The sequence below is a fragment of the Leptinotarsa decemlineata genome, unplaced genomic scaffold, assembly GCF_025532065.1.
Source record: "Leptinotarsa decemlineata unplaced genomic scaffold, Ldec_3_MD MMD2_tig00002082_RagTag_RagTag, whole genome shotgun sequence".
Lineage (NCBI taxonomy): Eukaryota > Metazoa > Arthropoda > Insecta > Coleoptera > Chrysomelidae > Leptinotarsa > Leptinotarsa decemlineata.
This window is the reverse complement of record NW_027412573.1, coordinates 1,381,413-1,395,277: the sequence shown is the minus strand read 5'-3', so window position 1 is coordinate 1,395,277 and position 13,865 is coordinate 1,381,413. Positions and strand designations below refer to the sequence as shown.

Here is a 13,865-nt window from a genome sequence, read left to right as displayed (position 1 = left end):
TTCTAGACGCGTTTCGCGTTGATCCTTAGCTCGTAAAACTTTCGAATTATAAGGATTGTCGTTCATAGAGGGGTGACAGCTGATTAAAGAAAAAACATTTTCAACTAAGAGACGTCACCTTGATCAGTTCTGTGTTGTTCTGTGATGTCGCATAAAAAAGTAAAGTTTTGAGGTTATGTCTCGCAATCAGCCGTTTTTTAAATTTTAAAATCATAATATAGAATGTTTCGAAAAATAACAAATTGTGCTGTATTAGCTAACAAAAGCAATTTGAAATGTTTGTTTCAAAAGTTTTCAAACACTGTTCCTGACAGTCTTATTGAGTCCACTTCCACTTGTTCACAGATAAATGAACAAAAGTCATTATCAGTAACTGCACAGATCCTCGCACTCAAAAAAGAAAATTATGACACATCTGTTAGTAAAAAGAACACCGAAGTATCAGATTCTGTATTGGAAAAACCTCGAAGAACCAAAGTATCAGACTTGTCTAAATACTTGAGACCTGGAGCCGTAACTTCGCTCTATATTAACAAATCAGACAGTCTGCAGGAACTATTAAAGTTGGGTGTGAAGTTTTATGAAATAGAAAAGAATCCCGAAGCAATCACATTCATTCTCAGCTTAAAGTTTGAAGACTATCGTGATCACATTCTGTTTCTGAAAGACTTGAAAGTATCGACAGAAAAGATAGGAGAAATAATCACAAAAAACCCATTTTTACTCAGGGAACATCTGGATGATCTTAGGGTGAGAATAAACTACCTTCAGTTCAAAAAATTCACTGATGATATGATTGTGAGGATCGTAGAAATTAATGCCATGTGGTTATCTCACAGGTAAAGAACAGTATCGATATGAAGTGTGATTTATTTGTGAATTGTTTTACAGCACTAGTGATATTGACAAACGACTAGGATTTTTCCAACGTAATTTGTTTCTCACTGGAGACCAAGTTAGACAACTTGCTGCAAAATCGCCGAAATTAGTCACATGGCCTCTAGCAAAAGTCAAAGTGAATATATTTGCTTTAAAAGAAGAAATGGGATTTTCTAAAGAAGAATTACAGAAGATTGTGCTTGACAAACCAAAACTGCTCAGAATGGGTAAAGTAACCTAAAAAAAACAACTTCTCTCTAGTGAAACCCTTTTTTTTTTTTCAGATCAGAACAAAATTCTCAGAACTTTCACGTATTTGCACACAACAATGAAAATACCTTTGGAATGGATAGTTGAAATGCCAGATATTCTAACCTGCCGACAGAAAAGGCTAATGCAGAGGCATTTATTCTTGGAAAAACTGAATAGGGCTCAGTATAATCCAAAGGAACCTAAATATATTGCATTGACTAATTTGGTTTATGGCACTGATTCAGAGTTCAGTACTGAAATTGCCAAGTCTTCAGTTGAGGTTTTCAATGCGTTCTTAAAAACCTTGTGAGAAAAAAGTTTTGTAATTTTTTCATAAAATAAATTATTAATACCTACTTTATTACCCATTTTCTTTTAACAACCGGTTCTGATAATACCTCAGAGTAACAAAAGACAATAGAGAGGCCTTTTCCATCCTTACATTGAAGGCAGCATAACTTTGTTTACGGGAAGTTAGTTGGACCATAAAACAGTGGCGCTTGGTTTAGTTGATAATGGGAGGGATATTATATATTTATAAAATAAATCATTTTAGGTGAAAAAGTATTCTGTTTAAATAGTTTCTACAGGAAATCTGATTTTTATTAATGATTATGAAAATGAGGCCAGTTTTTTTACCACCTACTAGATTTTTATTTACGCATGGCTTTATAATAAAACGCGTGGTTTACTGGGTTAATATTAAATTATTTCATATTAACTAATTCATAACAATGATAAATGTTAATTTCAAAAGTAATGAACTTTGCTTCATAAAATCAGATAAAGAAACTTGTGATATATTCTCAGATTTGTTAAACAAGTGTTACGGTTTGTGAATAAAATGAAATAAAGAATGTTCGATTAATAATCATGATTTAATTCAAAAGTGGTATCTAGGGGTCTTTGTGGACCGACATTATTAAAGGGGATATTTTTTATGTTTTTAATGATCATTTTTTTTATCTTATTCTTATAAATAAAGTTTGTGAAACTAGGTTTATATTATTTCATTATTTGACATATCACAACCCCCAAAAAAGGTTAAAAAAATGACAACCGTCACTTCTTATTGAATATTGTCTCTATGCAACGCGAGAGCCTCGTACAAAGAAAATAAAACCATAACAGAAATCATATTCTTTGTGTGACGTAAGTTAGTTGTTGAGTGAGCAATAACAGATTCAACACCGGTTGCACAAGAATAACTTTTTAGTATACAAACTGAACATTGAGCAGAAAGCTCAATCTGTTGATCACAGAATGAATATGACTTATGGCACACATATGAAAAACATATTTTTCATTTTTGTATACAGTTTTTTTCATTTACATTAATGATTTTTCGTAATTATATAATTCGTCAGCATGAATTATTGAAAAAAAAAACAATGTCGGTCCACAAAGACCCCTAGATACCAATTTTGAATGAAACCACATAACAATATCAAACATCAATCGTAATTATAAATATTCATGATTTCTAATCGAAAATTCTTTAAATCGGACCTCACAAACCGTACCGCTTGTTCATCAAATCTGAGAATAAATCACAAATTTCTTCATCTGATTATATGAAGCAAAGTTCATTACTTTTAAAATCAACATTTATCATTGTTATGAATTAGTTCATTTGAAATAATTTAATTTCAACCCAGTAAACCACGCGCTTTATTATAAAGCCATAAGTCTACCACTACTATACATGAATAAAAATCTAGTAGGTGGTAGAAAAACTGGCCTTTTTTCCATAATCATTAATAAAAATCAGATTTCCTGTAGAAACTATTTGAACAGAATACATTTTCACCTGAAATGATTTATTTTAAAAATATATATCCCTCCGATTATCAACTAAACCAACCGCCACTGTTTTATGGTCCAACTTACTTCAAATGTAAACAAACTCTTCATAACCCCTCTTCTCCCGCCACCCCCACGCTAAAAATTGTAAAGAAAAGGATAGTACGATACCCGCTTCAAAATACATGTATTGTATTGGTATAGGCATGACAACTCTAATGTCTTATTATTACTCTGAGAGAAATACAAACTTTTTAATTTTCCCTAACTTTAACAAGAATCGGATAAAATTTCTCAAGTTTATTTTGTACATCCTTACAATATAATTGATATAAAGTTTTCAGCACTTTATAAACTGTAACTATTAAATAAAGCAGAAACTGAAGTAACATTACGTCAAATTCCGTTTCAACACCAACCTCACGCTAATTTTGAATCACCATGAATACGGATGAATTCATAGTTGATGTGACATTCTCGTTTCAACGCCAGAATGAATGTATTTGAATCACAGATGAATACCTTTTGAATACATGAGCGCCAGAAACACCTTTATATATAGCAAAATCTTACCATATTTTCTATTTTCCCTTAGTTTGTTTATTGACGCTAGCGTCACCTAGCGGCAAGGCACTTCTGGAACAATCAACTCATTTTCACTAAAAGTTATCAAATGGTTTTTCATTTATGATGGTTTTGTCACGTATCGTTTCATCTCACTAAATTTTACTTTTTATAAAACAATTGTTTTTGAAAAATAAAGTTCCTTCTGAACCACTTCCGATCTTGCTTTCAAATTAGTGTCCCTAAAAAGATTTGGAGATTTGAAATATTTATTGATCATTGGCTTTGTCAAAAATGAAAGGGCAGAAAGCGCAGCCCAGTTATTTTAATATACATATATTTATATTTACTTTATATAATAAATACTGTTGATTGTATTTTTTTATATTCGTTCCCAACAAAAAGCCGGAAAAAGTATTCGTCAATCATTCAACGTTCACAACGAATGTAGAGGTGAAGTCATGAATACAGGATTTAAGATTAAATCGATTTAAAACGATTCGTTGACGCGCAAGTGATTCCAGAACAGAGTTTTCAAATTCAATTGCCAACCATGATGAGAACTGTAAACTGTTAGATCGTACAATATGATCATTTAGTTGAAAAAAAGCGCTTCTATTTTATCCAGTTGCTGGATTCAGTAACTAACGTTTATAACATTGAACTGTAAAGCGGCTACAAACGCTGGACGCAAGCGTAAGAACTACCTTCAAAAACATGACAACAGAACGAAAAACTGTGTAATTGACATTTCTACAAGCAAATTGCAAAAATCCAACAATCTTCTCATTTGACAGTGTATTTTTCTTGCTGCCTACGTGTAGAAATGTTAAAAAATGTTTTTATTACGGTGATTATTAAAGAAGTGAAAATAATAAACTGAAAAATCTATCGTAGTTGGCAGCAAGAACTTATAAACATGAATATTTTACGTAAAATACTTATTTTATCCTTTGTTATTGGAGCATTTACCGACGAACACGATCATATAGTAAGTGCATAAACTTCCTTTTAGGATTCAATTTCCTTATCACTGCTGATGACGGTTTTATTTTTCAACTACATCAATGAACTGTCGTATTTTTTAGTACGGCTTGAATGAAGAGGTTGTGCTATGGATGAATACAGTAGGACCCTACCATAACAGACAAGAAACGTATGCTTATTTCTCCCTTCCATTCTGCATTGGATCGAAAGAAACCATCAGTCACTACCATGAAACGCTCAGCGAAGCGCTCCAAGGTGTCGAACTGGAATTCAGCGGAATTGAAATTGAATTCAAGAGTAAGTTGCAGGTCAAGTCTATCGAATAACTTAAGTCTTTTAAAGATGCAGGAAATGTTGATAAGATTTCATTAGAATAATTTGAATCTAACAGTGAAAATATTTTATCAAAAGAAGCTGGGATAGAAGTCTATTTGGCAAATACATTTCAAAATGAAGTTTTGTGTTCATGAACATAGTGTATACAAAATGTAGAAGATTCGTCCAACCAAAACGAAAGCTAGTTTCTACCAAAAGGAAATAGGTGATATAAACGATGCAATGAGGTATAATCGATGTAAAAAAGAATTTCAGATATCAATTCAACAATTTCAAACGAGAAAGAATACCTAATTATAGGATTGAAAACAGTAATAATGTAGTAAATGAAAATAGCTACATTAACAAAAATCAACAAGCTTATATTTATTTCCAACTCCTGAAAAAATGATTTCCAAAGTTTTAAAAACAGTTGCGTTCTATATTAAAAAAACTCAACTTTAGAAAACATTATTTGAACACAAATGTGTTTATAGATTGATATTTTGATGAGTCTTTTTTTCAGGTTCAACATTAAAATAGAACATTGTATAATGTTCTCTATTACAATTTTTATGTTTTTGGATTGGAAGGTGGAAAATTAGATCGATCAAATCTCTATATCCTCCACAAAAAAATTACTTTCGTTTTGTAACACAGGTCTGCAATCAAAAAATTGTAGGATATTCAACTAGTGATTTTAACAGTATTTTGCGTGCAGATTACGGAAAAAATAGTAAAAAAATTCTATCACCTATAGATAAGTCACAAATTTCACGTGAAATAATTTCGTTTTGGAGTACTCATGGTTTGGAGAGCGCCTAAAAATCACAGTGATGACTGTAATTTTTGTTCTTGTTCAGTGCAAGATTTCAATTAAAAAACGGAAAGGATATTTCATACCCCACCAATATACGTTCAGCTGTTCGCCCTGTTCCTCATGAACCTAACTTGCCTATTCTTTCACCTCCGGATACCTTGGACAACATTTTAGACGATTTAGACGCAAAAACACATAGAAGCAGTAGTGACAGTGATGACAGCTACGATCCAGGTACCAACGACCCTGAACTTTTCTCTCAATCAGACTTGAACGATTTAGTACGAGATCTGGGCCTCCCAAGGGACTCGGCAGAAGTTTTAGGGTCTAGACTTGAAGAAAGACATATGTTAGCCTCCGGTGTTTTATTTTCATGGTACCGATTCAGAGAAAGGGAATTTGTCCCTTTTTTTTTACACAAGAGGGTCAACTAGTTTTCTGCAACAATGTACCCGGTGTCATGGAAATGTTCAACATAACGTATGAACCAGAGAAATGGAGACTTTTCATTGATTCATTAAAATGAAGTTTGAAAGCTGTACTTGTTCACAATGGGAACCAATATGTTTCTGTGCCTGTTGGACACTCAGTCCATTTGAAAGAATGCTACGAAAATCTTGAATTTGTTCTTAATAAGCTCAGCTACTCTGATCATGAGTGGACCATTTGTTGAGACTTGAAAGTTATTTCAATGTTATTACTATGTCAACAAAGTGGTTACACTAAGTTTCCATGTTTCCTATATGAATAGGATAGCCGTGACAGGAAACAACACAATGTCAAGCAGGTGTGGCCAATAAAAATGGGTCTTATTTCTGGAGTTAAAAATGTTGAGAAACAAATTTTAGTGGATCCTAAAAAAATCTTACTTCCACCACTCCATATCACATTGGGGCTAATGAAACAGTTTGTGAAAGCATTAGACAAAGAAGGAGACTGTTTCAAGTATCTTTCTGAAGAGTTTCCTGGTCTATTCGATGCTAAACTAAAAGAAGGAGTCTTCGTTGGGCCTGACATAAGAAAACTTTCAACAGATGAAAGCTTTGTCACTAAAATGGAAATGAAAGAAAAAAATGTCTGGAATTCATTACAAATTGTTATAACAGGCTTTCTTGGAAACAAAAAATACCCAAACTACAAAACTTCACTCACATCTGGACTACTTTTCCGAAAATCTAGGGTCTGTAAGAGAGGAACAAGGAGAACGGTTCCATCAAGACATGAAAGAAATGGAACGCAAATACCAAGGTCGGTGGAATGTTAATATGATGGCAGACTACTGTTGGATGTTAAAAAGGGAAAATTCACAAGAAAACAGCCGAAAAAGTACCGAAAGAAGCTTTGACATTAAAAGAAAACGTTTTTATAAAGACTTATAATCACTTTGCTTCACTATTATGCTTAGTTTAGTTATGTAGCATTGTTTTTTTTGCATTTACTTCATGTTAAAGTAATAAAAATAAATCCACAATTCCTCTTTCTTTTTGTACTTTTTCAATTATTTCATCCTTATTTTGTAGGCAAACTTTACGTGATAGATAAAAACAAATGTCATTTTTGATATCAGCTCAAAAAACTACACAAAGATCAGTTAACGAAATCAAAAAAAATTTTTTAAAGTTTTTTTTGCAGACCTGTGTAATTATGAGGTTCCACCTCGGTTTCTACTGAAATTTATGAGAAACAAATAATTTTTGCAGAGAAAAATTAAAAATAATAATAATATTTATTAGCCATTTCGGTACTTAATGTACATATGGTAAGTCAATAGAAGTACTATATAATATAAAAACAATTAAAATCATGATTTGTCATATATAGATAAAAAAAGTAGCAGAGGGGCAAATCTGGTGAATACGATGGCTGAGGTATGATTACGGTGTTCAAAATGAGTGTAGCAACATAAAAAAACAAAAATCGCCCATCGAATGTACCTAGCCCACAAAATTCAAATATTCACCTTATTTTTTGAACCCGCCTCGTACAAATGATAGATTTATTCTGAATAAAGGTTTTTGTTATTATAGATAACATGAATAAAGGTGAATATTGTGCTGTGCAGTTGGATGAAGAGAAATACAAAGCTTTTGTATATGCCGTTAAAAACCACTACTGGTATCAAATGTACATTGATGATTTGCCCATTTGGGGAGTAGTGGGGGAAGTCAAAGACAACAACTACTATATATGGACCCACAAGAAGTTTGAGATAGGTTTCAACGACAATCAGATCATTGACGTAAATTTGACTTCTGAAGACAAGGTTCCGTTGACGCCTAATGGCAAATTGAGCTTCACATACGAGGTTATATGGAAGAGGACTAATACCAAATTTGCGGATCGTTTCGATAAGTATTTGGACCATAACTTTTTCCAACATAGGGTGAGTATTACTGTTGAAGGTCTTCAGTGTCTTGAAAAACAGAAGTGCTGCTTCTGGACATGCGTTTCGCTTACCAAGTCAGCATTACCAGCTGATTAGTTTCAGTCATTGCAAAAACCGCATTGAAATTATTGGAAACTACTCAAAAATAAGATCAAATTTATATTTATATCCAAAAAAAAATGTAAACACTTGTAACTCTTATTATTCTTCATGACAGATACATTGGTTCAGCATATTCAACAGTTTCATGATGGTGATCTTCTTAGTCGGGCTTGTATCGATGATTCTGATGAGAACACTGCGAAAGGACTATGCCCGCTACAGTAAAGACGAAGACATCGATGACATGGTAAGTATTTATTTAAAAAAATCATCGGCGAAACGCTTTATTACTTCTTCTGCAGGAAAGAGATCTGGGAGACGAGTACGGATGGAAGCAGGTTCACGGAGATGTATTCCGTCCCGCGTCGCATTCGCTTTTCTTTTCCGCCCTTATCGGCGCTGGACATCAATTAACAACTGTCGTTTTCAGTGTCATAGTCTTCGCTATAATGGGAGAACTTTATACAGAGTAAGTGAATGAATTGTAAAGTTTCAAACCGGATGTGTTCCTTCAAACGTGTTTTCGAATTCCGTCCTGTTTGACCTACATACGTGCTTCATTTCCAGGCGTGGTTCACTGCTATCTACATCCATATTCGTGTATGCAGTCACGTCTCCCATCAATGGATACTTCGGAGGGTCCCTTTATGCGCGTATGGGGGGCAAGGTGTGGATTCGGCAGATGATTCTTTCGGCTTTCATGCTACCTGCTTTCGTTTGCGGTACAGCATTCTTCATAAACTTCATCGCCATCTATTACCACGCTTCCAGGGCTATCCCGTTTGGCACCATGGTAAGTATTGTCATGAGATAGTAATGGCAACCGATCAAATTGAATATTTCTGTTTCTTTTAAAGGTTGCAGTCACTTGCATATGCCTATTCGTCATACTTCCTTTGACTCTTGTCGGGACGGTTTTGGGTAGGAATCTTGCCGGTCAGCCGGATTATCCTTGCAGAATCAACGCAGTGCCAAGGCCCATTCCTGAGAAGAAGTGGTTCATGGAACCGGGAGTTATTATTCTACTGGGAGGAGTTTTGCCATTTGCCAGCATTTTTATTGAAATGTGAGTTCGATTTTGCCCAGGGTTTATCAAGGAATTATAGAATGAGTGCTGCAATAAAACTTAATGCCTAAATTGAATATCTTCTCACTGCTTTTTTCCAGGTATTTCATTTTCACATCGTTCTGGGCCTACAAAATCTACTACGTTTACGGCTTCATGCTACTCGTATTCATTATATTAATGATTGTGACCGTTTGCGTGACCATCGTTTGCACGTACTTCCTATTGAACGCAGAAGACTACCGCTGGCAGTGGACCTCCTTCTTGGCTGCGGGATCGACTTCTGCCTACGTCTACATCTACGCCATGTATTATTTCTTCTTCAAGACAAAGTAAGTGCTCACGTTTCAGTAGAAAGTATCTTTAGATTTCAAAAAACGTTGTTGCAACGTAAGCTCGTAAGCTCGAAGGAAAAATCCAAGAGTGTCAGGTCAGGTATTCTGAACGGCTAATCTAGCAAACCAGTGAAAAATGTCGAAAGGTCAAATGGTTTTTTGTTTGTTTTAGGATGTACGGATTGTTCCAGACTGCGTTTTACTTTGGATACATGGCTCTGTTTAGCGGCGCTTTGGGCATCATGTGCGGCACTGTGGGGTACATCGGAACCAGCCTGTTTGTTAGGAAAATATATTCTACCGTTAAAATTGACTAAAACTTCGAAATGAGCGCCCTTGTATATAGCTGTATTATTACCGGTGAGGAAATTGTTCTCGTCAGGAGGAATGAACATGTTTTGAGGCTCTTAAAAATTTACTTCGTTTTTTATTGAAATTTTTTATGAAGTTTTCCGGGTCTCTCAGTATGTCGTGAATGCTCAATTTGGTTTTAGATTGGTACACAGGGTGTTTTTTTGAGTACGTATATTTTCAGAAGTTGATTTCTTGTTGTAGTTTCCAAAAGAAAGTTTGTACAATCTCTGAAAAGGCCATATTGTAGCCATATTTTTGTTGAAAAATTATATTTATTTGATTGCGAATGAGTTATTGATACAATTTGCTTTTCCAAACTGAAGAAATGCATTTTTAGTAACAAAAAAAGAAAGCAACTAATTTCCATACTAATGTCTCGAAGGTCATTGAAGTGTATTTGACGAGGGTTCTCGCAAAGATCCTCCCTCATTAGCGAGTTGCTCAAAAACAACAGACACAACAAGTTTCTCAAAATTATCAGTTTCATAGTGATTACTTTTCATCTTGAATGTGGAAAAAGTTTCTGAGATGAAATTAAAATGCTCAAATGGTTGTCAGTCAATATTCGTCTTGACATTAGCCATGGAAGTAATAATTTCATAGGTTACCAGTCTCTGAATGTTTCTGACTCTGTCCCGTTTACTGGGTTGTTCACGTATCGTGGAAACTCGCTTCTGAACAGGAATAGTTTGAAAAGAAAAAACAATTATCTTTCGACTTCGGTAACAACTTTGGGAAAATTTCAATTTACGAATGTTAAAATACAGAGGCTTGCCTGAAACATGTAAAATCCTCCACTCTTCAATCGGGAGAACTAAAAATTCTTGTAAAATGTCAAAGCAGCAAAAGGAGAGGGTGGATGTAACGTTTTAACCCTCTTCGAAACCCTCGGAACTGTCATAATTTTCTATATGTACGTGATTATATAGTTCGCTTTTATTTTTGATGTTTGTACATACATTAAGTGTTTATATAGAGTTCGATTCGAAAGTTGGCGACACGTAACGACCAAGTTCTCTTCTGCAGTTTTTAAGTTAGTTTTGATGCACATGCCAGTCGGTTCGTAGAGTGGACTCGTTCGTTACGGTTCGCAATTTTGTCAGAATTTAATATTTCAGTTAACTGTGAGAATTATTTAAATAAACTTTTTTTTAAAGTTCTCATTTTTTATTAATTTAAGAGGATGGAAATACACACATTGGGTTAACGATAATTTACTCTTATTTACAAATCTGCTCTCACTCCAAAACCTGGGCCTGTGGGCTCGCCCTTCAAAGAAGTTGGTTCGCCAATCGGCTCACATGCATACCTTCCACTCCTGAAAAATATAATTGGGTAAAAGTCACTTGAATTCCTGCCAAGACAATAAATGAAACAACAATGAAAAGGTTTGCAACAAATTCTACAGCGAGTTGATTATTTAAATCATAACTTTCATGAGCTTATTTTCAAATTATTGATTAAAAAGTATTGAATTTTCTCATGAATTTTCTACAGTTCTCTGATTAGTTCCACGACACACATTTGTGCAAGTTTTGTCATACACAGATTTTATTAAAACTCACAATTTACACAGTTGCAAAGCTCAGGTCAAAAATTGCAATTCAACAACAAATTAAAAAATCATTTGAAAATATTTAGATATGAAAGAACATCAGTCATCAATATCATACAATATAGAAGGTTAAACTGCAGAAAGTTAAACCAGAAATGCAATACTTTTCACAACACGTGTTTCACCAACCAAGTTGACATGTTCAGCAGATGAAGAAATCTGAATCCAATCTCTAACACTACTCTCTATATATATCTAACAGGGTTCACTTTTACTTATTAATACACATCAATGATTTCGTGTATCAGCTTGCGGGAAATTTTCTAGTGAAAGTTTCCGCTAATTTCAACAGAGTGATTCCTAGTAAGGAATACAATGGGTTGATCTAAACAACTTCAGACAGTTTTCATTCATTCTATGGTCTTTCTCCAAAACGTGTTGTGCAACACTAGATTTTTCTGGCCTTATGTGAACAGGGTTCACTTTTACTTATTAATACACATCAATGATTTCGTGTATCAACTTGCGGGAAATTTTTTAGTGAAAGTTTCCGCTAATTTCAAAAGAGTAATTCCTAGTAAGGAATACAATAGGTTGATCTAAACAATTTCAGACATTTTTCATTTATTCTATAGCCTTTCTCCAAAACGTGTTGTGCAACACTAGATTTTTCTGGCCTTCTAAATCAGAAACGTGTTGGGTGATCTTTAAAACTAGTTCCAAATGCTCGTTTAGTCTGACCGATATATTTTTTGGCACAGTCGTTACAGTTCTGGTGATCAGAAAAGTGCTTGCTTTGGATTTATTCTACGCCAGATATTTAACTTTCACCTGTTATTAGCATAGGACCAACTACCAAATTCTGTGACATATCAGAATCATTTGCCTTGCTCTTTTAGAGTCTGTATAGTTGTCCTTACCATTCGTGGGAAATGAATAAACAAATAACAAGTTGTCTCACCTTGGCCCTGCTGCAGGTTTCTTCCCAGCTTTCAGGTCGTTCAAAATCTCATCAGTATCCTTCTCAGTTAGATCTTCCTGTAATGATCAACTTTTACCTTCATTCTAATGGAAATAATCATCAACTTACATAGTAGTCATCATTGATTTGTATCATGGGTGCGTTCACACAGGCTCCTAGGCATTCTACCTCAGAGATGGTCCACATCATATCTTTGCTGGTCTCGCCTACTTCCAGGTTGAGGTTTTTTTTGACAGCGTCTAGAATTTGATCAGATCCTCTCAACCAGCAAGGAGTTGTTGTGCACACTTGTACGTGATATTTCCCGGTAGGTTTTCTACAAAGTGATTGTGTAGTTAATTCATAAACGGGTAATGTTATAAGATAACTCATTTCCTGTTATTACTCAGTTTTGAAAATTTGGTTGAGGTCCTCAAATATGTATATTGCTTGTTGGTAAATAAAAAACTGATAATCAGATCAACTTGTTCATCCTACCTCATGAACATAGTGTAGAAGGTAGCAACTTCGTACACTCTCATCTTGGGCAATTTCAAAATTTCTGCGACTTTATGCATGGCAGAAATCGGCAACCAACCGTATTGTCTCTGGGCAAGGTCCAGTAAAGGGATCATTGCACCCCTCTTGTGGCCTTCAGGATAAATGGCAAGAATAGCCTCGGCCCTCTGAATAAAATATCAATTTCAGTTTTATATCACATGAAAATCCCAAAAAAAGATAGGTGACACTTCAACAACATACCTTTTTGTTTTCTGGGGTGAATTCAAAGGGAATGTCTGGGTTGTCTTCTGGAGTATCTCTGTGAACGAATAAGCTATCATGATGGACAGCTGTGGAAGTCTGTATGGATCTTAGAGCCAAAGAACTTCGCTGAAAAGGAGGTTAAGTTATGTAATTGTTGAATGATTATAGCATTACCTGTCGCTCCCTAAAATTTTACACTAGAACTCACCAGACTATTAGATAACGATTTGATCGATTTCAACATTTTTGAAATAAATTCCAAATCGAGAATTACAACAAAAGTCCTGTTGCAAATTCGTTTATCAGTTATTTTGTGGTTAGTTTTTCATTTTTGACGTTTTCAAATTTCTTGTAGATTCCTGTAAAGCTGTATAGATCTATCTCTAGATGGCGGTATGGAATTGGAATGAGGGACATCTAGTTTAATATTTTGAACGTCTAAGTCATTGATGTAACAGATAATTTTCTCTGAGGATGTAATATATAATACTCACTTAGTATATATATATATACTAAGTGAGTATTATATATATATATATATATATATATATATATATATATATATATATATATATATATATATATATATATATATATATATATATATACTATCTATGGTCAAGCTTAGTTTTTTATTTATTTATCCATCATGTTTTGGGCGTTCGATTATTTTCAGCGATGAAACATATAGTATTAAATTTTAATGAAATAATTTAGTGAC

At 34.2% G+C, this 13,865-nt stretch overlaps 3 protein-coding genes across 4 annotated transcripts; 2 read left to right on the top strand and 1 right to left on the bottom strand.

The window, feature by feature from the left end:
* Window positions 1-125: 125 nt before the first annotated feature.
* On the top strand, window positions 126-1,487 carry mTerf3 (mitochondrial transcription termination factor 3). 2 transcript variants are annotated; one of them, XM_023159377.2, is made up of 3 exons: window positions 126-839; window positions 892-1,106; window positions 1,164-1,487. In XM_023159377.2, exons 1-3 carry the CDS (start codon window positions 223-225, stop codon window positions 1,439-1,441), a joined length of 1,110 nt encoding a protein of 369 aa, XP_023015145.2. In that variant the 5' UTR covers window positions 126-222; the 3' UTR covers window positions 1,442-1,487. The 2 variants fall into 2 exon arrangements, with proteins under 2 accessions (XP_023015145.2, XP_023015146.2); XM_023159378.2 differs by having other exon boundaries at window positions 607-750.
* A 2,775-nt stretch (window positions 1,488-4,262) lies between these two features.
* TM9SF3 (Transmembrane 9 superfamily protein member 3) lies at window positions 4,263-11,022 on the top strand. The gene is made up of 9 exons (XM_023159379.2): window positions 4,263-4,489; window positions 4,587-4,782; window positions 7,648-8,003; window positions 8,224-8,355; window positions 8,411-8,577; window positions 8,676-8,901; window positions 8,966-9,174; window positions 9,276-9,506; window positions 9,682-11,022. The coding sequence occupies exons 1-9, from the start codon at window positions 4,418-4,420 to the stop codon at window positions 9,824-9,826; spliced, it is 1,734 nt and encodes a 577-aa protein (XP_023015147.1). The 5' UTR covers window positions 4,263-4,417; the 3' UTR covers window positions 9,827-11,022.
* On the bottom strand, window positions 11,009-13,511 carry ND-24 (NADH dehydrogenase ubiquinone). Its single transcript, XM_023159383.2, has 6 exons — window positions 13,353-13,511; window positions 13,142-13,270; window positions 12,878-13,065; window positions 12,509-12,716; window positions 12,380-12,456; window positions 11,009-11,181 (listed from the first exon to the last, which is right to left on the bottom strand). The coding sequence occupies exons 1-6, from the start codon at window positions 13,386-13,388 to the stop codon at window positions 11,088-11,090; spliced, it is 732 nt and encodes a 243-aa protein (XP_023015151.2). The 5' UTR covers window positions 13,389-13,511; the 3' UTR covers window positions 11,009-11,087.
* Between the last annotated feature and the right edge of the window lie 354 nt (window positions 13,512-13,865).

Excerpts from the sequence above, each read along its gene's own strand:
- mTerf3 (XM_023159377.2), top strand. The coding sequence starts at position 223 with ATGTTTCGAAAAATAACAAATTGTGCTGTATTAGCTAACAAAAGCAAT. Across the intron at positions 840-891 it reads GCCATGTGGTTATCTCACAG|CACTAGTGATATTGACAAAC; the intron begins GTAAAGAACAGT and ends ATTGTTTTACAG. Across the intron at positions 1,107-1,163 it reads ACCAAAACTGCTCAGAATGG|ATCAGAACAAAATTCTCAGA; the intron begins GTAAAGTAACCT and ends TTTTTTTTTCAG.
- TM9SF3 (XM_023159379.2), top strand. The coding sequence starts at position 4,418 with ATGAATATTTTACGTAAAATACTTATTTTATCCTTTGTTATTGGAGCA. Across the intron at positions 4,783-7,647 it reads AATTGAAATTGAATTCAAGA|ATAACATGAATAAAGGTGAA; the intron begins GTAAGTTGCAGG and ends TTGTTATTATAG. Across the intron at positions 8,578-8,675 it reads ATGGGAGAACTTTATACAGA|GCGTGGTTCACTGCTATCTA; the intron begins GTAAGTGAATGA and ends CTTCATTTCCAG.
- ND-24 (XM_023159383.2), bottom strand. The coding sequence starts at position 13,388 with ATGTTGAAATCGATCAAATCGTTATCTAATAGTCTG. Across the intron at positions 13,066-13,141 it reads TCACCCCAGAAAACAAAAAG|AGGGCCGAGGCTATTCTTGC; the intron begins GTATGTTGTTGA and ends TATTTTATTCAG. Across the intron at positions 12,457-12,508 it reads AAATCAATGATGACTACTAT|GAAGATCTAACTGAGAAGGA; the intron begins GTAAGTTGATGA and ends TGATCATTACAG.